General features: G+C 44.8%; 1 protein-coding gene across 1 annotated transcript in view; it reads left to right on the top strand.

Moving 5' to 3' along the window:
- The window catches only part of SUSD5 (sushi domain containing 5), a 46,327-nt gene that overhangs the window by 7,562 nt on the left and 12,525 nt on the right, over nt 1-26,240 (top strand). The window contains exons 2-4 of the mRNA XM_018038257.1: nt 1,579-1,756; nt 11,910-12,028; nt 23,340-23,528. Coding sequence (XP_017893746.1) covers nt 1,579-1,756; nt 11,910-12,028; nt 23,340-23,528 — 486 coding nt within the window. The remainder of the gene's footprint in view (nt 1-1,578; nt 1,757-11,909; nt 12,029-23,339; nt 23,529-26,240) is intronic.

Raw genomic sequence — 26,240 nt, 5'->3', positions numbered from 1 at the left:
TGGTTCCAAATTGGAAAAGGAGAACATCAAGGCTCTATATTGTCACCCTGCTTATTTCATTTCTATGCAGAGTACATGATGCAAAACGCCAGTCTGGATGAAGCACAAGCTGGAATCAAGATTGCAGGGAGAAGTATCAATAACCTCAGATACGCAGAAGACACTACCATTATAACAGAAAGTGAAGATGAACTAAAGAGTTTCTTGATGAAAGAGAAAGAGGAAGGTGAAAAAGTTGGCTTAAAACTCAACATTCAAAAAATTAAGATCATGGCATTTGGTTCCATCACTTCATGGCAAATAGATGGGGAAACAGTGAGAGAATTTATTTTCTTGGGCTCCAAAATCACTGAAGATGGTGACTGCAGCGATGAAATTAAAAGACGCTTGCTCCTTGGAAGAAACACTATGACCAACCTAGACAGCATATTAAAAAGCAGGGATGTTACTATGCTGACAAAGATCCTCCTAGTCAAAGCTATGGTTTTTTTCATAGTCACGTATGGATGTGAGAGTTGGACTATAAAGAAAGGTGAGCGCCAAAGAATTGATGCTTTTGAACTGTGGTGTTGGAGAAGACTCTTGAGAGTCCCTTGGACTGCAAGGAGATCCAACCAGTCCATCCTAAAGGAGATCAGTCCTGGGTGTTCATTGGAAGGACTGATGCTAAAGCTGAAACTCCAATACTTTGGCCACCTGATGTGAAGAACTGACTCATTGGAAAAGACCCTGATGCTGGGAAAGATTGAAGGTGGGAGGAGAAGGGGATGACAAAGGATGAGATGGTTGAGTGGCATCACTGACTGGATGGACATGAGTTTGAGTGAACTCCGGGAGTTGGTGACGGACAAGAAGCCTGGAGTGCTGCAGTCCCTGGTCCTGCATTTACAAATGTTACAAAATACTGGCTATACTCCCTGTGTTGTGCAGCACATGCTTGAACCTGTGTGACACTCAGTGGTTTCTGCCCCTCCCCACCCCCGCATCTCTCCTCCCCCTTTCATCCCCCACTGCTTTGCTCTCTGTATATGCGAGTCTGCTTCTTTGTTGTTATATTCACCAGTTTGTTGTATTTTTTAGATGCCACATTTAAGTGATATTGTACAGTGATATTGTCTTTGTCTGACATGTTTCCCTTAGCATAATGCATTCGGAGTCCACCCATGTTGCTGCAAATAGCAAAATTTTGTTCTTTTTTATGGATGAATAGTATTCCGTTGTGTATATCTCTCTATCCATTCATCTGCTGATAGACAGTTAGGATGCTTCCTTGTCTTGGCAAGGAAATTGCCAAGCATTGTAAATAATGCCTCCAAGCATCTTTTTAAATGGAAGATTTAAAGGACTTATCCAGATAAACATGCCAGCGCACTTAGTTAATTTTTTTTAAGAGTGAAAAATTGTAATTGTCATCACCTGGTCCCAGGGATGAGTGCACTGTGGTAGTTGCTGTGCTTCAGTCTTTAAGCAAGGGGGAGAGACTACAGTCCTGACAGGTGTTTGCCCGGGGGGTGTCTGCTGAGGTTAAATTCCCTTGGATCCTGGAATCAGCCTGTGTCTGTGCTTGTCCTCACACAGGGAAGCTCTTCGTGCTGGAGTCTCAGAACGGCTCTCAGGGCCTGGCACTGGAGGCCGCGCGGCTTTCCTGCAGGAGCAGAGGTGCTCACCTGGTGTCTGCAGATGAGCTGCGGAGGGTGGTCCAGGACTGTGCCTTAGCGGTGTGCACCACGGGCTGGCTGGCAGACGGCACCCTAGGGTAAGTCAGGCCAGCTGGGGGCACTCTCCTTCCAAATCATCCCACTACCCCATCAGGGCTGATTTGGTGGCTCAATAATTGTTCTCTTGAGGCACCAGGATAGACAGAGGGCAGTGGGCTATGGCTTACAGTTTATTTTTTGTCTTGAGTTCTCATATAAAAACATATCTCTGGAGTCCTGTTGCAGTCTTTTCCCCCTTGCTTTGTTATTTTGAATTGCCTTTTAGTTTACAAAAATAATACATGCTCATAAAAATTTCAGATAATTCATATATATAAAGCACAAAGTGAGTTTCTCTCTTCTTCCCTATCTCAGAGTTAACGACCCTTAACTGTTTGACATATGTTCTTTATCTCTTTTTCTCTGTGGATGTTCATCTGCATCCATGAGAAAAGAGGAACACAGCATGGAGGTTTTAAAATATAATTACAAATTCTTTCACGTTACTCCCATTGAGAAGTGGGGTCAGTGTCCCTTCCCTTTGTATTTTGTTTGTTTTTATATCACTCCTTATTTTTTTGGCCTCACCATGTGACCTGCGGGATCTTCATTCCCCACCCAGGGATCAAACCCTTGCCTCCTGCAGGAGAAGCACAGGGTCATAACCACTGGACTGCCCAGAAAGTCCCAGTGTCCTCTACCTTGGAATGAGGGACAGCATAGAATTGCCTCGACCAGTAGAACACAGCAGGAGTGATACTCTGAGGCTAGGTCGGAAAAAGCCACTCTCTGATTTCTGGGGACACTTACTTTTGAGATGCTACCACTGAGAAGTCCTTGGAAGCCCAGGCCACATGGAAATGCCCTGTGTATGTACTCTCGCCAATAGCCCCAACTGATTTCCCAACCACTAGCAAGCACTAACTGCCTCTGGGTGATTCCAACCCCCTGCTATTGAGTGAGCCAGCCCAGCTCAGCCTTAGACATTGTATAGCAGAGACAAGCCTTTCCCATCGTGCCCTATCTGAATTCCCGACCCTTGGAATCCTTGTGGAGAAATAAGTCTGTGGCTGACTAGGAAAAAACATCCCATTAGTGCTGCTAACTGCTCTGTTTATTAGTCATAAACAGAGAGGGCAGGAGCCATTCCACTTTTCCCTTCATGCCACAGGAATGTGAGAGAACAAATGGGCTCCAAGAACTACTTGACCCTGAAGATGTCTGGCTGGGCATTAGCCATAGAAAACACACACAGCCATGCTGATTCACATCCCCAAAGGTGAAGTAGCAACTGGATAAAGAGAAAAATGAAGCCACCTCCAGAACTGTTCAGTGAGTCTGGAACTGTGACTCTCTCTGCCTCCCATTTTACTTCCAATGTCCTAAATCAACAAAATATGACCAGTGATAGTACATGTTTCCCTAGTGTAGTTAAGTATGGATACTTTGAATAACTCTGTTACTATCATTGAATCAGATAATCAAGGTATTCAGAGATTCTAAAGAGCCACCTTGGAGCCAGACTTACGTCTCCTAGGCATTACAAATAGAAACGAAGTCACTGGAAAGGTTTATCTTCTCTGGGTTTGCTGTAACGTGTTAAAACATATTACATAGTGGATCTCTACCTTGCTTAGATGATATTTCTTTATACAGTAAACATGCTTATTTGAAATATTTACTAAATGACATATTAAAATAGTTTTCCGTGTTAATATTTCTGGAACCATGAAGTATCTGACCATGAGTAGTACGTTTCACTGGGGGTCCATCTCCCCTCCCCACCAAAAACTATTAAACGCACAGTGCAAGGACTTCCCTGGAGGTCCAATGGTTAGGATTCCAAGCTCCAATGTGGGGCCCTCAGGTTTAATCCCTGATCAAAGAACTAGATCCCAGATGCCGCAACTAATAAAATAAAAAATCCTGCATGCCACAATGAAGATCAAAGATCTCACATGTTACAATTAAGAGTTGGTGCAGCCAAATAAAATAAAAATACATATTTTTAAAAAACTTCTCTAGAGGAAAATAATATTATCCTAGACAATTTATTTCTACAAACTATGTTAGCAAATAAAAGACTTGTCACATAGTATAAAATAACCAGTCACATGGGGAGGCACCAGTCACATGAGGTCAGTTTTCATTCCGATCCCAAAGAAAGGCAAGGCCGTAGAATGCTCAAGCTCCTGCACAATTGCACTCATCTCACACACTAGCAAAGTAAAGCTCAAAATCCTCCAAGGCAGGCTTCAACAGTATGTGAACTGTGAACTTCCAGATGTTCAAGCTGGATTTAGAAAAGGCAGAGGAACCAGAGATCAAATTGTCAACATCCGTTGGATCATTGAAAAAGCAAGAGAGTTCCAGAAAAACATCTATTTCTGCTTTATTGACTATGCCAAATCCTTTGACTGTGTGGATCACAACAAACTGTGGAAAATTCTTCAGGAAATGGGAATACCAGACCGCCTTACCTACCTCCTGAGAAATCTGTGTGTAGGTCAAAAAGCAACAGTTAGAACTGGACATGGAACAACAGACTGGTTCCTCATAGGAAAAGGAGTACGTCAAGGCTGTATATTGTCACCCTGCTTATTTAACTTCTATGCAGAGTACATCATGAGAAACGCTGGACTGAATGAAGCACAAGCTGGAATCAAGATTGCCGGGGGAAATATCAATAACCTCAAATATGCAGATGACACCACCCTTATGGCAGAAAGTGAAGAACTAACGAACCTCTTGATGAAAGTGAAAGAGGAGAGTGAAGAGTTGGCTTAAAACTCAACATTCAGAAAACTAAGACCATGGCATCTGGACCCATTATGGCAAATAGATGAGCAAACAGTGGAAACAGTGACAAACTTCATTTTTGGGGGGCTCCAAAATCACTGCAGATGGTGACTGCAGCCATGAAATTAAAAGACCCTTACTCCTTGGAAGAAACACTATGACCAACCTAGATAGCATATTCAAAAGCAGGGACATTACTTTGCTGACTAAGGTCTGTCTAGTCAAGGCTATGGTTTTTCCAGGGGTCATGTATTGATGTGAGAGTTAGACTATAAAGAAAGCTGAGTGCCAAAGAACTGATGCTTTTGAACTGCGGTGTTGGAGAAGACTCTTGAGAGTCCCTTGGACTGCAGGGAGATCCAACCAGTACATCCTGGAGGAGATCAGTCCTGAATATTCATAGGAAGGACTGATGCTGAAGCTGAAACTCCAATACTTTGGCCACCTGATGTGAAGAACTGACTCATTTGAAGATCTTGATGCTGGGAACGATTGAGGGTAAGAGGAGAAGGGGACGACAGAGGATGAGATGGTTGGATGGCATCGCCAAGTCAATGGACTTGAGTTTGAGTAAACTCTAGGAGGTGGTGATAGACAGGGAAGCCTGGCATGCTTCAGTCCATGGGGTAACAAAGAGTTGGACACGACTGAGTGACTGAACTGAGCTGGGGAGACAAGGCAACAATAATAAAAATAGCCAATAGAAATTCTAGATGTTAACATTGGTAGATGCAGACTTTAAAATAACTCTTTAAAATGCTCAAAATGCAAAGGACAAAAAGGAGAATTTTGGCAGAAGACTGAAAACTATGAAAATAACCAAATAAAAACTCTAGAAATGAAAAATGCAATAGCTGAAATTAAGAACTTAATGGCCAAATCTAACAGCTGATTTTAAGAGTCAAAGAGAAAAGTAATGAACTGGAAGATATTTTAGAGGAAAACGTCCAGAATAAAGAACAGAAGAAAAGGGATGAAAATATAGAAGAAAGAGTACAAAGCAAAGAAGATGCATGTAATTGGAAATCCAAAAGGAGAAGAGAAATAAGATGAAGCAAAATTAATATAAGATTTAGCCACAACTGTGGAAAAATACTCACACCGATTTAAGAAGCCCTTCAAAGCCCAATCAGGATAAATAAGAGTTTCACAACCTGGAACAAGATAGTAAAACTGGTAAGGATCAAATATGAAGAAAAACTATTAAAAGTAATATGGAAAAGAAAGAGTACCTTCAAAGGAGCAGCAATAAAGTAACAGTGAAAGCCCAAAGACCACTGAAAGATGCCTTCAAAGTGCTGAAAGAAAATACTACCAAACTAGAATTCTATACCCAGTGAAAAATCTTCAGAGAATCAAGGTAAAATAAAGAATTTTCAGAGAGATATAAGGTGAGAGAATTGATTACATATGATCTGCACTAAATGAAACCCTGAAGCATGTTCTTCTGGCAGGAGGAAAATAATTGGAGGTGGCCAACTGGAGACGCAAGAAAGAATTGAGTGGTAAAAGTAAATATAGGGGTGAATTGAAATTACATACAGATGGTCCCATCACTTCATGGGAAATAGATGGGGAAACAGTGTCAGACTTTCTTATTTGGGCTCCAAAATCACTGCAGATGGTGACTGCAGCCATGAAATTAAAAGACGCTTACTCTTTGGAAGAAAAGTTATGACCAACCTAGATAGCATATTGAAAAGCAGAGACATTACTTTCCCAACAAAGGTCCGTCTAGTCAAGGCTATGGTTTTTCCTGTGGTCATGTATGGATGTGAGAGTTGGACTGTGAAGAAGGCTGAGTGCCAAAGAATTGATGCTTTTGAACTGTGGTGTTGGAGAAGACTCTTGAAAGTCCCTTGGACTGCAAGGAGATCCAACCAGTCCATTCTGAAGGAGATCAGCCCTGGGATTTCTTTGGAGGGAATGATGCTAAAGCTGAAACTCCAGTATTTTGGCCACCTCATGAAAAGAGTTGACTCATTGGAAAAGACTCTGATGCTGGGAGGGATTGGGGGCAGGAGGAGAAGGGGACGACAGAGGATGAGATGGCTGGATGGCATCACTGACTCGATGGATGTGAATCTGAGTGAACTCTGGGAGTTGGTGATGGACAGGGAGGCCTGGCGTGCTGCGATTCATGGGGTCGCAAGGAGTCGGACACAACTGAGCGACTGAACTGAACTGAACAGATGGTCCCTGACTTATGGTGGTTCACCTTACAACTTTTTAACTTTATGATGGTAGGAAAGAATTATTCTTTCAATAGAAATGGTTCTTCAAGTTGTGAATTTTGATCTCTTTCTAGGCTAGTGAGATACTATCTGATACTTTTTTGTGATGCAGGGCAGTGTCAGTAAGCTGCAGCTCCCAGTCAGCTGTGCGATCATGAGACTAAAAAACTGATACGCTTACAGCCATTCCGTGGTGAGGCGACCATTCAGCTTTTTCACTTTCAACATCAGTTCAGTCACTCAGTCACGTCCAACTGTTTGTGACCCCATGAATTGTAGCACGCCAGGCCTCCCTGTCCATCACCATCTCCCGGAGTTCACTCAGACTCACGTCCATCGAGTCCGTGATGCCATCCAGCCATCTCATCCTCTGTCGTCCCCTTCTGCTCCTGCCCCCAATCCCTCCCAGCATCAGAGTCTTTTCCAATGAGTCAACTCTTCGCATGAGGTGGCCAAAGTACTGGAGTTTCAGCTTTAGCATCAGTCCTTCCAATGAACATCCAGGACTGATCTCCTTTAGGATGGACTGGTTGAATCTCCTTGCAGTCCAAGGGACTCTCAAGAGTCTTCTCCAACATCACAGTTCAAAAGCATCAATTCTTTGGTGCTCAGCTTTCTTCATAGTCCAACTCTCACATCCATACATGACTACTGGAAAAACCACAGCCTTAACTAGACAGACCTTTGTTGGCAAAGTAATGTCTCTGCTTTTCAATATGCTATCTAGGTTGGTCATAACTTTCCTTTCAAGGAGTAAGCGTCTTTTAATTTCATGGCTACAGTCACCATCTGCAGTGATTTTGGAGCCCCCCAAAATAAAGTCTGACACTATTTCCAGTGTTTCCCCATCTATTTCCCATGAAGTGATGGGACCAGATGCCATGGTCTTAGTTTTCTGAATGTTGAGCTTTAAGCCAACTTTTTCACTCTCCTCTTTCACTTTCATCAAGAAGGTCTTTAGTTCCTCTTCATTTTCTGCCATAAGGGTGGTGTCATCTGCATACCTGAGACCTACAAGACCTTTTAGAACTAACACCCAAAAAAGAGGTCCTTTTTATTATAGAGGACTGGAATGCAAAAGTAGGAAGTCAAGAAACACCTGGAGTAACAGGCAGCTTTAGCCTTGGAGTACGGAATGAAGCAGGGCAAGGGCTAATAGAGTTTTGCCAGGAGAACACACTGGTCATAGCAAACACCCTCTTCCAACAACACAAGAGAAGACTCTACACATGGACATCAGCAGATGGTCAACACCGAAATCAGATTGATTATATTCTTTGCAGCCAAAGATGGAGAAGCTCTATACAGTCAGCAAAAACACGACTGGGAGCTGACTGTGGCTCAGATCATGAACTCCTTATTGCCAAAGTCAGACTTAAATTGAAGAGAGTAGGGAAAACCACTAGACCATTCAGGTATGACCTAAGTCAAACCCCTTATGATTATACAGTGGAAGTGAGAAATAGATTTAAGGGCCTAGATCTGATAGACAGAGTGCTTGATGAACTATGGACAGAGGTTCGTGACATTGTACAGGAGACAGGGATCAAGACCATCCCCATGGAAAAGAAATGCAAAAAAGCAAAATGGCTATCTGAGGAGGGCTTACAAATAGCTATGAAAAGAAGAGAAGCGAAAACCAAAGGAGAAAAGGAAGGATATAAGCATATGAATGCAGAGTTCCAAAGAAAAGCAAGAAGAGATAAGAAAGCCTTCCTCAGCAATCAATGCAAAGAAATAGAGGAAAACAACAGAATGGAAAAGACTAGAGATCTCTTCAAGAAACATAGAGATACCAAGGGAACATTTCATGCAAAGATGGGCTTGATACAGGACAGAAATGGTATGGACCTAACAGAAGCAGAAGATATTAAGAAGAGGTGGCAAGAATACACAGAAGAACTGTACAAAAAAAGATCTTCACTACCCAGATAATAACGATGGTGTGATTACTCACCTAGAGCCAGACATCCTGGAATGTGAAGTCAAGTGGACCTTAGAAAGCATCACTTTCAGCATAGCATTCAGTAAATTACATGAGACATTCAGTGCTTTATTGTAAGATAGACTGTTAGATGATCTTACCCAACTATAGGCTAATGTAAATGTTGAGAGCATGTTTAAGGTAGCCTAGGCTAAGTTCTCGGAGAAGGCGATGGCACCCCACTCCAGTACTCTTGCCTGGAAAATCCCATGGACAGAGGAGCGCGGTAGGCTGCAGTCCATGGGGTCGCAAAGAGTCGGACACGACTGAGCGACTTCACTTTTACTTTTCACTTTCATGCATTGGAGAAGGAAATGGCAACCCACTCCAGTGTTCTTGCCTGGAGAATCACAGGGACGGGGAGCCTGATGGGCTGCCGTCTATGGGGTCACAAAGTCGGACACGACTGAAGCGACTTAGCAGCAGTAGCAGCAGGCTAAGCTCTGATGTTTAGTAGGCTATGTGTATTATATGCATTTTTTACTTACCATATTTTCAACGTATTACAAGTTTGGGGGGATATAACCCCCATTGTAAGTTGAGGAAGGTCTATAATTATATAAAGCAATAACAGTAATACTAAACACTAAAAAATGGCATATAAGTCAGGAAGTGTTTGAAGTATGTTAATACATTGTATTTTAAGTTGTGTTGTTGGGAAAGAGGGTAAAAGAAGCATTAAATTTTAATAAATCAAAGAAGCATATTATAACCTCTGGAGTAACCACTAAAATCATTCACAAAAGATGACATATTGTATGATTCCATCTATATGAAATATCTAGAATAGACAAGTCTTTTGAGATAGAAAGCAAATTCGTATTTGGTTAAGGTGGTAAGGGGAATGAATTGAAGGGAAATGGAAAGTGACCTAATGAGAATAGGGTTTCTTTGGGGATGACAAAAATGTTCTAAAATTGCAAGAATGGTTATGCAACTCTCCGCACTGAAAACTACTGAATTATATAAACAGGTGAATTGTATGTTATGTTAATTATCTCAATAAAAATATATAACTATAAAATTTTTAAAAAAGAATTATAAAAGGAAATGTAACTTCCAAACCAATACTGAAGAAGAGATTGCTGAAAAGGAAATCAAACAATCAAAATCTGGAAAAGAAAAGAGGAAGAAAGAATGGGCAGGACTAACAGAAATATGGCAGATTTAAATTCAAAGAGATATGTGATTAAATTAAGCAAATATGATGCTCTGATTAGAAAACAAGGACCATCACCTCCTAACCTGTTGGTGGGTATGTAAGTTAGTATAGCCACTCTGGAGAACAGTGTGGAGGTTCCTCAAAAAAAGTAAAAACAAGAGCTGCCATATGATCTAGCAACCCCACTCTGGGCATATATCCCCAGAAAACCATAATTTGAAAATCGCGATACACCCCAGTGTTCAGTGCAACACTGTTCACAGGAGTCAGGCCATGAATGCAATCTAAATGTCCGTCAACAGGGGAATGGGTAAAGAAGTGGGACATGTAGGCAATGAAATCCTACTCAGCATAAAAAAGAAACAGCACCTTTGGCAGCAATATGGGTGGACCTAGAGATGACCATACTAAGTGACAAAGTCCAACAGAGGAAGACAAATATCATATGATGTCACTTGTATGTGGAGTCTAATTTTAAAAAGATACAGACTTCCCTGGTGCTCCAGTGGTTAAGAATTTGCCTGCCAACGCAGGAGACATGGGTTCAGTTCCTGGCCCAGGAAGATTCCAGATGCTGCAGGGCAACTGAGCCTGTGCGCCACGCTACTGAGCCCACGTGCCGCAACCACGGATTCCACTCTCAAGAGCCTGTGCGCCACAAGGGGAGTCACTGCAATTAGACGCCCATATACTACAAACAGAGAGCAGCCCCACTCTCCACAGCTCGAGGAAGCCTGCACGCAGCAGCAAAGACCCAGTGCAGCCGAAAACAGATAAGCATTCTTAAAAGATACAAATGAACTTATTTACAAAACATAAACAGACCCAGCTGCAGCTCTTTCCTCTTTCTACCTCCATCACCCGTTCATCCACCTCTGTGCCAGATAGCTACTGATCAGGTTTCTGACACCTGAGGCTAATTTGTATTTCATATAAATGGAGTCATACAGCATATGCTCTTTTTCTGACCCCTTTCACTCAAAAGTTATTTTGATATTCATCTATATTTTATGTTATTAATGGTTCATTGTTTTTTTTTTACTGCTAAATAATATTTGACTGCATCAAGTATGCTGCAATTTATTTATCCATACACTTCCTGATAGGCATTTGGCTTGTTTCCATTTTTGCTCTGTAACAAATAAACCTGTTGTGAACATTTATGTACAAGCTTTTCTATGAATGTGTGTTTTCATTTATGTTAGGAAGTACGTAGATGTGCTGTGTGTCTACATCATACGGCACAAATGAAAAAAGAAAAAGAAAACAAGAACCATCAGGTGGATTTTAAAAAATTCTATTTGTTGATTTAAGTGATACCCTTAAACAAATCATGGGACAAAACTAAATTATAATGGAAATTTACATATATGTGGAAATGAATGATGTTAAAATATAACAGGGACTTCTCTGGCAGTCCAGTTGTTAAGACTCGGTGCTCCTAATCCAGGGGGCATGGGTGCCATCCCTCTTGGAACTAAGGTCCTACATGCCACACAGCGTGGCCAAGAATTATATACACACACACACACACATATGTGCACACACATACATGGACACACATATATAGCACACCCAAACTCATGGGATGCTACTAGAACTATACCTGGAGGAAAATGCATTAAATGCTTTAACAAAAACATTAAATGCTTCTGTTAGAAAAGGAAAGAGTCTGAAGGTTCAGGAACTAATAACGATCTATCTTAAGAAATCTGAAAAGAACAGCAAAACAAACCCATCCCCCCCAAAAGAAGGGAGCTAATAAAGAGCAGAATTTTATGAAATAAAAAACAAGCAAATACTGGAAGAGATCAGCAATGTATTTTACCTGAAACTTGAATCAATTTATGTGACCTGAACTCAAGCATCACCTACAACTTCCTGCTTTTAGACCGATCTCTGGGAAGAGTATTGATACTTTCAGCCAAAACTCCCGAATCAGAAAAATATTTGCTGATTCAGAGCTGATGGCAGAGGAGAGTTCGTTCCCAGTTTTGGTTAGCTCTCCTAACCCACTGTCGTCTTTGTTTCAGGACGACTGTGTGCAGCAAGGGGAGGGGTGAGCAGCAAGCCGTGCGAGCTGTCGATGTGAGGGTTGAAAGCAGTCCGGTTCCTGGGGGTACCTACAACGCGCTGTGTATTAAGGATGAAGGTCAGTGCCGGAGCCTCTGCAAAGGTTTTGGAGGGTGTGCTTGTGGGGGTTGACCTTTCGGTTGTGTTCTATTAGAAGCCAGCTTTACGATGAGGATTCACTGAACATTGTGAATCAGGCTTCTGAAGAAAAGCCAGCGGGGCAGTGGGGACAGGGAAAGGAAGGGGGCCAGAAGGAGGGGACACTCATCAATGTCCACAGGGCTTGGGAGGTGGGGGAGGTGGGGAGTCACTGGTGCGGTCCTGCAGCGGCTCTCTGGAGACAGTGCCCACAGGTCATCATGAGATTCCTGATCAGGAGCGAGAGCAGGGCTATCTATACCACTGCTTCTGTCAGTCACTGGGTAAGGGCTGCTTCAGGGAGCTGTAAATTCCCAGACTCTTCTGGATTTCAGTGTGCTCAGACAAAGCGTTCCAATAGGCAAGCCAACCTCCAACAGAGATGCACAGATGCCTACCTAGAGCCCCCGTCCATGGACCCCTGACAGCATCCGCTACAGCTGCTGATACTGCTTGCCCTTCAATCTGCCTTCATGGTGGAAATTTTTGTACGAAGAAAAAAAAAAAACTTTTTCCCTGAAAAGAAATTTATAGGATTTAGGAAACTGCTCCTAGAAAGGAAAATTGGACTTTCTTATGGGAAATCAGCTGAATGATGAGGAGAAAACCATAAGGGAGTCTCCAGGGCCGCGTATCATGAGCCCTGGGAAAAGGACACCTTCACTGTCAGAAATCCACGCCACTGAAAGGGAATGTCCGTGCACAGCGGGAGAAAGCAAGCTGCTTACTCATCAGTCATAGACATCACCACAGCTACTGCCTGGCTGCACAGCGTTCTCACCTGGGAAGTTTTAAGAAATACTGAGGCCTGAGGGTCAGCCCTGGAGATTCAGATACAAATGCTGTGGACGTTGGGGCTTTTTAAAGCTTCTCTAGGGGTTCCCAGCTGGCTCTAGAGGTAAAGAACCTGCCTGGCAGTGCAGGAGATGTTAAGAGTTGCAGGTTCAATCCCTGGGTCAGGAAGATCCCCTGGAGGAGGACATGGCAACTCACTCCAGTATTCTTGCCCAGAGAATCCCATGGACAGAGGAGCTTGGCAGGTCGCATAGAGTCGGACACGACTAAAGTGATTTAGCATGCACGCACACACTCAGTGGTTATAAGACATAACCCAAGTTGGAGAAATACTTCACTAATGCAGTTTCCCAAAGGTCTTTGATGGTGAGCAATACCAGATGAACATGCTAGAAATACAAACCCTCAGGCTACATCCCAGAGGCACCAAATCCCAGTCTTCAGGGAAGGGGGTCAGAGGAGTTGACAAAGCAAAGAGCCACAGCGGGGATTTCCCTAGTGGTCCGGTGGGCTGAGACTCAGCACTCTCAATGTGGGGGGCTCTGGTTGGATCCCTGGTCAGGGAACTAGACCCCACATGCTACAACTAAGGGTTCACAAGCCAAAACTAAAGATCCTGTGTGCCGCAACTAAGGCCTGGAGCAGCCAAATAAAGAAATACATATATGTATTTTTTTAAAAAGAGCCACAGTGAACCCTATAGCCCCGGCTGGTGCCTGTTAGATGTGTCTTGGTGGTAGATTTCTCTGCCGCTACGGCATCTCCCTCCAGAAAAGATTCTACATCTGTTGGCTGCAGTCAAATGACTGAACGACGTGCCCTGGAAAGGTCTGGGGAGAACAATACCCGTGGTTTGTTTTTAAACCGCATAAGTAAATGAAAATGATCTTTTGAATCTCAGACCGAGGCAGAGGTTCAGATCTCTGAGGGAGACAGGACAGAGCTAAAAGACAGCCAGCGTGACCTTCTTTCTTTTGTGATCTCAATGGAGATGCAGGCCTTCTGAGTCTGAGCTCTTTCCCCTGATGAACAACGGGTATCTGCTATCCTTTGCTGTGGAACATACCATCCATGGGAGAAGGAAATGGCAACCCACTCCAGTATTCTTGCTTATGGAATCCCAGGGACAAAGGAGTCTGGTGGGCTGCAGTCTATGGGGTCGCACAGAGTCAGACACGACTGAAGCAACTTAGCAGCAGCAGCAGCAGCAGCATACCATCCATAAATGTAGTGGCTTAAAGCAACAACCCTTTGTTTAGTTCACTGTTTGGGGGATGGGGTGACAGCAATCTGTGTTTCTCTGCTGGGCTCAGCCAGGCTTACTCATGAGTCCACCATCAGCTGCTGGGTGGGGGCCTTGCTTCTGGACGTTGGCTGGCTGTTGACTGGGGTGATGGGGGCCACTGATCATCCAACCACGTGTTCTGCACCATCTAAAAGGAAATCCTGGGCCTTCAGCCTCACAGGCCCAGGTTGTGTGTCTGTGAGTGTGTGCCTCACTGTCCACAGCTGTAGTGCGGGAAGAAGCCAGAGGTTGGAGATACCTGTTCACATCCTATAGGGCACCAAGCTAAAACCCATGAGTGTGACTCTAAAACCGGGTTCTTGTCAAACTGATGAGATGTGTCTCCTGATATCTTGCACTCTAAGGAGCACAATTTGATTTCAGTAGCCAAAAATGCATACCTTGAATCTGATCATGAAGAGACAGTAATCAGACTCAAACTGAGAACCATCATACAGAACGACTGGCCTACAGGCTTTCCAAAACATCAAGGGCGAGAAAGATAAAGAAGGGCTAGGGAACTGTTTTGAATTAAAATAGACTAAAAAGACTTGACGGGCTTCCCTGGTGGCTCAGAGGTTAAAGCGTCTGCCTCTAATGTGGGAGACCTGGGTTTGATCCCTGGGTCAGGAAGATCCCCTGGAGAAGGAAATGGCAACCCACTCTATCCCCCTGGAGAAGGAAATGGCAACCCCCTCCAGTATTCTTGCCTGGAGAATCCCATGGATGGAGGAGCCTGGTGGGCCATGGGGTTGCAAAGAGTCGGACATGACTGAGCGACTTAATTTTCACTTTTCTTTCAAAAAGACTTGACAACAAAATGCAGTCTGTGATCCTGGATCAGCGGAAACAGCTATAATTGATGAATTCTGAATATGGATTATGAATTAGACAGTAGTGTTGTGTCAGGGCTTAAGTTCTCTAACTTTGGTAACTATACTGCAGTTATGCAAGAGAATATCCTTGTTCTTGGAAATGTGTACTAAGGTTTTTGGGGACAAAGGGACATCACATCTACAAATCATTCTCAAGTGGTGGAGAAAGGGATTACAGATACACATATATACATATTCGTACATGTATATATATACAACCATGCAGCCAGGAAATTAAAAGATGCTCACTCCTTGGAAGGAAAGCTATGAGAAATCTAGACAGCGTCTTTTAAAAAGGAGAGACATCACTTTGCTGATCAAGGTCCATCTAGTCAAAGCTGTGGTTTTTCCAGTAGTCATGTATGGATATGAGAGTTGGGCCATGAAGAAGACTCAACAGCAAAGAATGGAAGCTTCTGAATTGTGGTGTTGGGAGAAGACTCTTGAGAGTCCCTTGGACAGCAAGAAGATCCAACCAGTCAACCCTAAAGGAAATCAACCCTGAATATTCATTGGAAGAACTGATGCTTTAGCTGAAGCTCCAATCCTTTGGCTACCTGATGCAAAGAGGCAGCCTAATGGAAAAGACCCTGACACTGGAAAGACTGAAGGCAGAAGGAGACGGAGGCAGCAGGGGATGAGACAGTTAGATAGCATCGCCAACTCAATGTGCATGAATTTGAGCAAACTCCAGGAGATAGTGGAGGATAGAGGAGCCTGACATGTTGCAATCCATGGGGTCACAAAGAGCTGGACATGACTCAGCAATTGAACAACAAAGCCTACACATATATGTATGTGTGTATGTATATATGATGTATATTTTCTCTATATATAGGTATTGATATACATATCTATATCTATCTAGAGAATGATAAAGCAAATGGCACAAAATGAAAACACATTAGTAAATGTGGATAAAGCATTTACGGGAGTTCCTTATTCTTAGAATTTCTCTGTAACTTTGCGATTATATGTAAATGAAAATTTCCCCTCAAAAGGTCTACATACTCCTCCCAAAACAACAAAAACAATAGGCAAGCACAAAAGAAAACAAAACAAACAAAAAAACTGAAGCAAATTCATGACGTTTGTCAGCTTATGTGAGGACTGCTGCCACTTTAGCAGAGTGAGCTCTGTGTGGGGATCTTTGAATCACAGTGCTTGAGCCCTGCACCGCAGGCAATTTTCTGGAGCCTAGCCTGCCCACCCCCATCACCTCCAGACCAACAGGGAGAGGCTTAGGTGGGAAAATCTGGGCTCAGGAATGCATGCTGAGGCGGGATTGGGGTCAGAGGGATGCTGTTTCTTGGGCCTTCCAGGAAAGCAGGATGGGTTCCCCAAGTTTTCCTTAGAGAGCTCTGTCCCTGATGCTCTGCCTTTGGCCCTTTAGAAAGAGCATGTAAACCACTCCCATACGGCCCCCCACTTTTCCCTGGTTGGAACCTTGTGGACAGTCAACAAGAGATTATCATACTAAGCGAGGTAAGACACAAAGACGAATACTGTATGATATCACTTATATATGGAATCTAAACTTTGCTACAAACGAGCTTCTTTACAAAACAGAAACAGATTCTCAGACCTAGAAAACAAACCCATGGTTACCAAAGGGGAAGAGGGGTGGGAGAGAGGTAAATTAGGGGTTATTAGCACATACAGACTACTGTGTGTGTGTTTGAATGTATATGTGTGTATACATCATGGAATCACTTGGCTGGACACCAGAAACTAACACAGCATTGTAAGTCAACTACACTGCAGTTAAAAACAAAAAATCGAAAACAAGGGAAAATCTGTGTGCCGAAGGAAGGTGGTGGAAAGCGAGAAGAGGCTCCTGGGGAGTGCACATGAGGTCTGGTTCAGCAGAGCCCGGGTGCAGCATCACCTCTGAAGGTTGCCTTTTTCCTAAAGATGCTTCACAACACTTTTAGCCCTGGGCTGCCACTTCTTCTCAGCAAGACAGGGAGAATGAAGGGTGCTCGCTCCAAAAACGGCAGACCTGTGCCTCACAAGCTCCGAAGGCAAACAGAGCCTGTGGCACGTGCAGGCAGCCTCCTCCTGTGTGTCTTTTTTTGAACTAAAGCTCACCATGAATGTAGACGTTTCTGCTTCCTTCTACTATTTGTGTTTCACTGACAGTGAATTTCCAGCCCTGTGGTGATCTCACTTAAACTAATAAGGGAAGTTATTTTTAACCAACTGGATGCTGATTAAATGAGCTGGCTCCACTTGGGTTCTCCGGCTTTGCTTCTCTTGGCAGCTTGTTTGTGGGGTCAATGGTGTGGGGTCTGGAGGATTCAAGTCCCCTCTCGCCTTCTCCCTGTTGCACCCCAAGGCTTACTTTAGGTGTGCTTCTCTTTCTCCCCCTCCAGGCTAGGGCTGGCCTGGCTGCTCTCTCCACCAGCCCACCTCATTCTCTTAGCACTGCATCCCACCCTCCCCTGCACACGCTACTCCTGCCTGTATTTCCCATAAAAACAGAAATGGAATGATCTCTTCATTGATGTCTTCAGACAGAGAACTTTCAGGGCAAGCAAGAATTTTTGAGAACAGCTAATTCCCAGGTCTGCCTGCAGGAGGGGCTATGCCTCGAGGTGGGCTTTGGGGAAATTCTCCAGTGGTGATGGGAGACTGAGACCAAAAAATTGCAATACTTTGAGCAGCTGATAGAACTTATCCAGTTCAGGGTCTCCCAAGGGAGTGTGGAAAATTCTGTACTCATTACCAGTTGGCACTGGCCAATTGTTAATTTATTTGTCTAGGGTAATGCAAAGCAGTGCTCAGACTTACAGGTGCTTTCAATGGATAGATAGATATACAGACACACAGACTGTTGGATGGATGGATAGATGGGTGGATGGCTGAGTGGACAGAGAGATAGATGAATGGATGGGTAAATGAATAGATAGATGATAGGTAGATAGATGAATGGATAAATTGAAGATAGATAGATGGATTGTTGGATGGATGGACAGATGAATGGAGAGATAGATGAATAGATGAATAGATCAATGACAGGTAGACAGATCGCTGGATGGGTGGGTGGATGGATGGATGAGTGGATAATTAGAGAGAAAGATGAGTGGATAGACAGATAGAGATAGAGGACTTTTTCACCCTTCAAGGAGTTGACAGTGTAATGATAAGTAAGAGCCGAATGACACAAAGGAGGAGGATAATTAGGGAGACTTCCTGAGGTGGTGGCAGTTGAGGTGGAATTTCATGGGGATTGTGGTTAGGGAAAGGAGGAGAGGACACTCCACACAGAGAACAGCCGGAGCACGGGCCAGACGAGGACCTTCAGACAGACAGAACAGTGGTTCCGGGGAGACGAGCTCTGGGTGAGCCCTAGTCCTAGCGCTTCAGAGAATGTACTGGGCTTGGAACATCCCTGAGGGCATCCCATCCCTGCTGGGCAAGTCTGAGGAGGCTGCAGAGGGCAGCCCAGATAATCCTATTGTAGTTGGGATTCCCAACTTGATCTATAGATTCAGTGCAATCTCAGTCATAATTCTAAGCAAGTTACTTTGTGGATATGAACAAACCAATTCTGTAATTTGTAAGGAGAGACAAAGACTCAGAATAGCTCACTCATTATTGAAGAACAAGGTTGAAGAACTGACATGATGACTTCCAGACTGGCATTAAGATGCAGAAGCCAGGACCGTGTGGTGCTGGTGAAAGAAAAGACAAATATCTGTGGAAACCAATAGCCCGGAAATAGACCCACATAAATGTAGTTGACTGATCTTTGACAAAGGAGCAAAAGCTAGTCTTTTAAACATAGATGCTGGGACAACGGAACATCCACACGCAAAAGAAAAGAATCTAGACCCAGACCTCACACCTTCACAAAGTTTAACCCAAAGTGGATCATGGACCTAAGTGTAAAATGCAAAACTACAAAAATCTTAGAAGATAATACAGGTGAAAACCTAGAGACCATGTGTATGGTGATGGCTTTTTCAAGACAACACCAACGGTACAATCCGTGAAAGAAATCACTGATAAGCTGGACTCCCTTAAAGTTAAAAATTTAAGCTTTGCAGAAGATTATCCAGAGAATGAAAAGACAAGCCACAGACTGCGGAAGTTCTTTGCAAAAGACATATCTACTGAAGACTCTCATGCAAAATATACAAAGTGATGTGAGAGTCGTTCAGTCATGTCCGACTCTTTGCGACCCCACAGACTATACAGTCCTTGGAATTCTCCAGGCCAGAATGCTCGAGTGGGTAGCTGTTCCCCTTCTCCAGGGGATCTTCCCAAGCCCGGGATCGAACCAAGGTTTCCCGCATTGCAGGCAGATTCTTTACCAGCTGAGCTTACCCGAGAAGCCCTAAAATATACAAAGAACTCTTGAAATTCAATATTAAGAAAATGAACAACTCAATTACAGAAGACACAAAAGGCATCTCCCTGATGGTCCAGTGATTAAGACTCCGTGCTCCGAATGCAGGAGGCGTGAATTCGGTCCCTGGCCAGGGAACTGGATCCCACATGCTGCAACTCAAACCCAGTGCAGCCAGATAAATAAAGAATAAATATTAAAACATATGCAAAAGACCCAGACAGATACCTCACTAGAGACGATATACGGATGGCAAGCAAGCATATGAAAAATTGCTCCATGTCATATGTCATCAGGGAAAGGCAAATTAAAACAACGAGATACAACTACACCTCTAGTAAAGTGGCCAAAATTCAGAAGACTGATGACACCACACGGTGGCGGGGATGTGGAGCAACAGGAACTCTCATCCCTTGCCGATGGGAATGCAAACTGACACACCCCTTTGGAAGACAGTTTGGCAGGTTCTTACCAAGCTAAACATCTTATACCATGTGATCCGGCAGTCACAGTCCTTGATATTTACCCAAATTAGCTGAAAACTTTGTTGTTTAGTTGCTCAGTAGTGTCCAACTCTTTGTGACCCCATGGACTGTAGCTTTCTAGGCTCCTCTGTCCATGGGATTCTCCAGGCAAGAATACTGGAGTGGGTTGCCATTTCCCCCTCCAGGGGATCTTCCCAGCTCACGGATAGAACCTACGTCTCCCCCGTCTCCTGCATTGCAGGTGGATTCTCTACTACTGAGCCAGTACTGAGGAAGGCCCAGATGAAAGCTTAAGTTCACACAGAAACCTGTACATGAATGTTTAGAGCATTTTTGACAATTTTCATAATTGTTAAAACTTGGAAGGAACTGTGCTGTCTCTTCGGTAGGTGAATGGATAAATAAACCGTGGCACCGCCAGACAATGGAATATCATTCAGTGCTCAGAAGAAATGAGGGGACTTCCCTAGTGGTCCAGTGGTTAAGATTCTGTACTCCCCATGCAGGGGGCCCGGGATCGATCACTGGTCAGGAAACTAGATCCCACATGCCACAGCTAAGACGGGCACAGCCAAATAAATGAATAAATAAGAAAAAGTTATTAAAAGAAGTGAGCTATCAAGCCATGAAAAGACATGAAAGAAACTTAAATGTATATTATGAAATGAAAGAAGCCCGTCTCAAAAGGCTTCCTACTACATGATTCCAACTAAATGACATTCTAGAGAGAGCAAAACTAAGGGGACAGTAAAAGGATTGATGGTTGCCTGGCGTTAGGAGCAACGAACAGACGAAGCACAGAGGATTTTTAGGGCGGTGAAACGATTTTGTGTAATACTACAATGGTGGGTATAGGTAATTACACATTGCTCAAAACCCACAGAATGTGGAACACCAAAAGTGAACGCATAGGTGACCGTGGACTGTGTGTGATAATGACATGTACGCTCATCAGTTGTAATGAACATACCACTGTGGTCCATCCTGTGCCTGGTGGAGAAATCTCTGAACCTGTACCTTCCACTCAATTTTGCTGTGAACCTAAACCAGCTCCAAAAATTAGTTGTTTTTTTTTTTTAAAGCAGGGACTCAGTAATAAATATTCAGTTCAGTTCAGTCACTCAGTCGTGTCCAACTCTTTGCAACCCCATGGACTGCAGCACGCCAGGCTTCCCTGTCCATCACCAACTCCTGGAACTTACTCAGACTCATGTCCGTTGCGTCAGTGATGCCATCCAACCGTCTCATTTCTCTATCATCCCCTTCTCCTCCCGCCTTCAATCTTTCCCAGCATCAGGGTCTTTTCCAATGAGTCAGTTCTTCGCATCAGGTGGCCAAAGTACTGGAGTTTCAGCTTCAGCATCAGTCCTTCCAATGAATATTCACGACTGATTTCCTTTAGGATTGGCTGGTTGGATCTCCTTGCAGTCCAAGGGACTCTCAAGAGTCTTCTGCAATACCACAGTTCGAAGGCATCAATACTTCGGCGCTCAGCTTTCTTTATAGTCTGACTCTCACATCAATATTGGAAAAACCATAGCTTTGACTAGATGGACCTTCGTTGGTAAAGTGAGGTCTCTGCTTTTTGATATGCTGTATAGTTTCGTCATAGCTTTTCTTCCAAGGAGCAGGAGTCTTTCAATTTCATGGCTGCAGGCACCATCTGCAGTGACCAATCTAACCCATTTATGGGTTTTCCCAATGGCTCAGCAGTAAAGAATCCACCTGCCAATGCAGGAGACGTGGGTTTGATTTCTGGGTTGGGCAGATGCCCTGGAGGAGGGCATGGCAACTCACTCCAGTATTCTTGCCTGGGAAATCCCATGGACAGAGGAGCCTGGCGGGCTGCAGTCGATGGGGTTGCAAAGAGTCAGACAGGACTAAGCACACACATGCACACACATATACACACACACAGATGCACAGACACATACACATATATAATTGTCTTTGTGTGTGCTGTAATGTAAATGTTGTTGAGTCACTAAGTCCTGTCTGACTCTTAGCGACCCCATGGACTGCAGCCTGCCAGGCTGCTCTGTCCGTGGGATTTCCCAGGCAAGAATACTGGAGTGGGTTGCCATTTCCTGCTCCAGGAGATCTTCCCAACCCAGGGATTGAATCTGCTTCTCTTAGTCTCCTGCATTGGCAGAAGTGTGTTACTCCTTGGAAGAAAAGTTATGACCAACCTAGATAGTATATTCAAAAGCAGAGACATTACTTTGCCGACTAAGGTCCGTCTAGTCAAGGCTATGGTTTTTCCTGTGGTCATGTATGGATGTGAGAGTTGGACTGTGAAGAAGGCTGAGCGCCGAAGAATTGATGCTTTTGAATATGGTGTTGGAGAAGACTCTTGAGAGTCCCTTGGACTGCAAGGAGATCCAACCAGTCCATTCTGAAGGAGGTCAACCCTGGGATTTCTTTGGAAGGAATGATGCTGAAGCTGAAACTCCAGTACTTTGGCCACCTCATGCGAAGAGCTGACTCACTGGAAAGGACTCTGATGCTGGGAGGGATTACGGGGCAGGAGGAGAAGGGGACGACAGAGGATGAGATGGCTGGATGGCATCACTGACTCGATGGATGTGAGTCTGAGTGAACTCCAGGAGCTGGTGATGGACAGGGAGGCCTGGCGTGCTGCGATTCATGGGGTCGCAAAGAGTCGGACACGACTGAGCGACTGAACTGAACTGAACTCCAGGAGATCTTCCCAACCCAGGGATTGAATCTGCTTCTCTTAGTCTCCTGCACTGGCAGAAGTGTTCCTTACTGCTAGTGCTCCCTAGGAAACGCTTTATATCTGTATCTGCATTTATTTGTAAACACCAAACCGGTAGCAGGGTTATCTTCAGGGTCAAGGTTGGGGGAAGGGAGAGGCAACTTCTATTCTATAGTTTGTAACAGTTTGAAAGTGAAAGTGAAAGTGAAGTCGCTCGGTTGTGTCCGACTCTTTGCGACTCCATAGACTGTAGCCCGCCAGGCTCCTCCATCCATGGGATTCTCCAGGCAAGAGTACTGGAGTGGGTTGCCATTCCCTTCTCCAGGGGATTTCCCGACCCAGGGATCAAACCCGGGTCTCCCGCATTGTAGGCAGATGCTTTACCATCTGAGCCACCAGGGAAGTCAGAGTTTAGTATTTGTCAAAGAGCATCTACCATTTATATAAATAAGGCAAAAAGGAACTTGCTGCTGGGCATTGCCTCTGGTCCTGTTGCCTGGCAGTTTAAAAATACAAAGCTGTATTGGAGCGCACACAATTCAGTCAACATCTGAGTGCCTGCTTTATCTGAGCCAGGCACTCGACCAGGTGTGGGGGATGCCAGGGTGAAGGTGATCTCCGTTCAGGGTGCAGGCAGCACCCGTGAGGGAAGAGGGGGTCGCTTTTTCGGTTTTTTATTTCTCAGGGTGAAAAAGTTCTGCAGAGTTTGGGGAAACTTCCTGTGCTTCCTTGTCCGCAGAGAAGCCGTGTGGAGACCCGCCCTCGTTCCCACACACCATCCTTCAGGGCCGCACCGGCTTGGAGATGGGGGACGAGTTGCTGTACGTGTGCGCCCCGGGCCACGCGACTGGCCAACGCGAAACCGCCTTCACCCTGCTGTGCGACAGCTGCGGGGAGTGGTACGGGCTGGTCCAGGCCTGCGGGAAAGGTAAGCAGGAAGGCAGCTCCATGACCGCTGTGTGGATGGCGCCCCTGCGGCCTTGCTCTACCCTCTACACTGCCCCTTGTGTCTGATTGAAATGATACGGTGGTGGTTTAGAAGCGAAGTCATGTCCAACTCTTGCGACCCCATGGACTGTGTCCCGCCAGGCTCCGATGTCCATAATCCAGGCAAGAGCACTAGAGGGGGTTGCCATTTTCCTCCTCCAGGGGATCTTCCCAACCCAGGGATCAAACTCAAGTCTCCTGCCTTGGCAGGCGGATTCTTTACCACTGAGCCAGCAGGGAAGCCTGAATGAAATTATAGCTGAGGCTAAAAAGACTCCTGGTGGGCAGAGCTCCCCAAACCTGATCTGACTCCCCGAGACGTTCCCCATTCCCTCAGCAGCATTTACCTGGGGGAGTGAGTCTTCTGCCTCCCACCCCTGCCCAGCCCCTTGGGAATTCTCCCAGCGAATTAAATTTCTCTCTCTCTCCTGTGACTCCTGCACCGTGGACCTCATGCCGACCCTGCATTGCTCCCTGACCTCACAGGTCTCCTCCCTCCCCAGGACTCCTTCAGGGCCACCTTCCTGATGCCCCATGACATCTGAGTAAAAAGCGGACGTTGGCTCTCTAGAGGGGGAGGACTCCAGCACCACGATGCTACTGAATTTATAGGGCAGTTTGTCCCCAGGATGCCCAGCAGATCATGCGGTAGGACCGTGATGACACTGGGGTGCTGTCCTGTCTGTGAGCTTCACCCGTGTTGCGGCCTGAGCTGTGGTTTGTTGTGTTCATTGCAGTTCACTCTCCATGGTGTGAACACACTGCCCGTGGCGTCTGCTGATGGTCATTTGCCTTGTTCTCACGTTCTGACCGTCACAAGCTTACGCTGCCATGATCGTTCCCATCTACATCATTCATTTCACACCTGAACACCTTTCTGTTGGCTTTTGGGAGAGGCGTCACCGCCCATGGAATAGGTGGGTGTCCAGCTTCTGTGGACGCTGCCAGAGAGTTTCCTAAAGGGTTTTGACCATTTTCCTCTCCCACCAGCTGTGTGGAAGAGTCCTGCTTCAGCATCCTTCCTCACCAAGCTTCAGGAGCGTGAGACTTTCTACCTTTCTGCTAAGCTGGTGACTGCTCCGTCAGATCCATTTCTCTACCCAAGTAGAATCTCTGTCCAACATGTTTGCCCGTTTCTCTGATTGACTTGATTAGGCATCTTCCTGGTGGCTCAGATGGTCAAGAATCTGCCTACAATGCAGGAGTCCCCGGGTTCAATCCCTGGGTAGGGAAGATCCCCTGGAATAGGGCATGGCAACCGACTCCAGTATTCTTGTCTGGAGAATCCCATGGACGACGGAGGAACCTGGCAGGCTACTCTAGTCTGACTCCAAGAGTTGGATACAGCTGAGGGACTAACACGCATATAATGTAGGATTTCTTCTTTACATAAAACCTTATGTGTTCAAATTTTCTCTCTCACTCTGTGGCTTATGTTTTTCCCCTTGGAGTGATTTTTGATGAATACTGAGATTTTGTCATTGTTGTCTTAAACTCTCTGTGTGCAACTTAAAATTTTTTTTTTCTGTGTGCAATTTGTAAACAAATTTCTGTTTTTTAGTTATTATAGACTGACAGGTTTTGGTAAACCGCAATAAAAAATGAATTAGCATAAAGCTAAAGCAAAGATATTCCAGATATAAATAAAAATAGACATAAAATTCCCCCATCAAATTGTTACAAAAACTTCTAAAAACTTCCTACTTGCTTGTCACATTCTCGTAACAAAGTGACAGCCTGGGACAAGTCCTTGAAACACAGTTTGAGCCATTTCCCGGCACTTTCCTCGGTTGCTGGTGTCTTGTGGCAGGCAGGAGCTCCTCCAGTCCTAATGGATTCACCCGTCCGAGAAGAATCAGGCTGAATACCTGCCTTCCTGTTTGCTGAGGGTGTCACCTCACAGCAGACCCGCGCGCACCCCGAGGTGTGAGTGAGCTGGCTGCATCTCTGGCGCTGTATCATCCCACGAGCCACACCCACCCCGCCAGCGGGCTGTTTACTGGCCCCAGCAGAATGAGCACTATAATGCAGGTCTTGTGTGTCTGAAATGGTGTTTATTTTCTCACCGCAAAGCAGAGTTGTTGGAGCTTTCAGTTGCTGGTCAGGAATTTTGATTTCTACACTTGGCTGAACACACAGACTGTTATGGTTTTCAGTATCTGTGTCGCTGTAAGTGTGCGTTACAAGAACATTGTCACCAGCTATTTGACTCCACCTTTACATGTTCACTTTTCCAGTGAACTTTTTTGATTTAAGGAGCTTTTTCAAATTGGAGAGGAGTCATCTTGGGGAGGGTGGACCAAACCAGATTTTGGAGTTGGATGTGTCTGACTTTGAACAACAACATGCTTTGTACAACTGCCCGGCCATTCATTCATTCACTCTCTTCCCCTCCCTTCATCTGGCAGGGTCCAAGCTACTGTGTAATCAAGATTGAGCAAAACTGTCCCAACCCTAAAGGTAACTAGTAAACTGAGTACCTTAGAAGAGACAGAAAAGCCACAGATGATGAGGCAAAAGACAAAGCTAGAAAATGAGGCTTCATAGAAGGTGAAATTTTAAAGGAAGTGTATGTTTCCAGGTGGAAGAAGTGCTCAAAGGATGTACAGATCCAGTCCATGGCAGCTAAAAGTATACACTGGCTTCCAAGTAT

This window comes from Capra hircus, chromosome 22 (assembly GCF_001704415.2).
Source record: "Capra hircus breed San Clemente chromosome 22, ASM170441v1, whole genome shotgun sequence".
In the NCBI taxonomy this organism is placed as follows: domain Eukaryota; kingdom Metazoa; phylum Chordata; class Mammalia; order Artiodactyla; family Bovidae; genus Capra; species Capra hircus.
The sequence above is the reverse complement of the archived record's forward strand: the minus strand, read 5'-3'. Positions and strand labels throughout refer to the sequence as shown.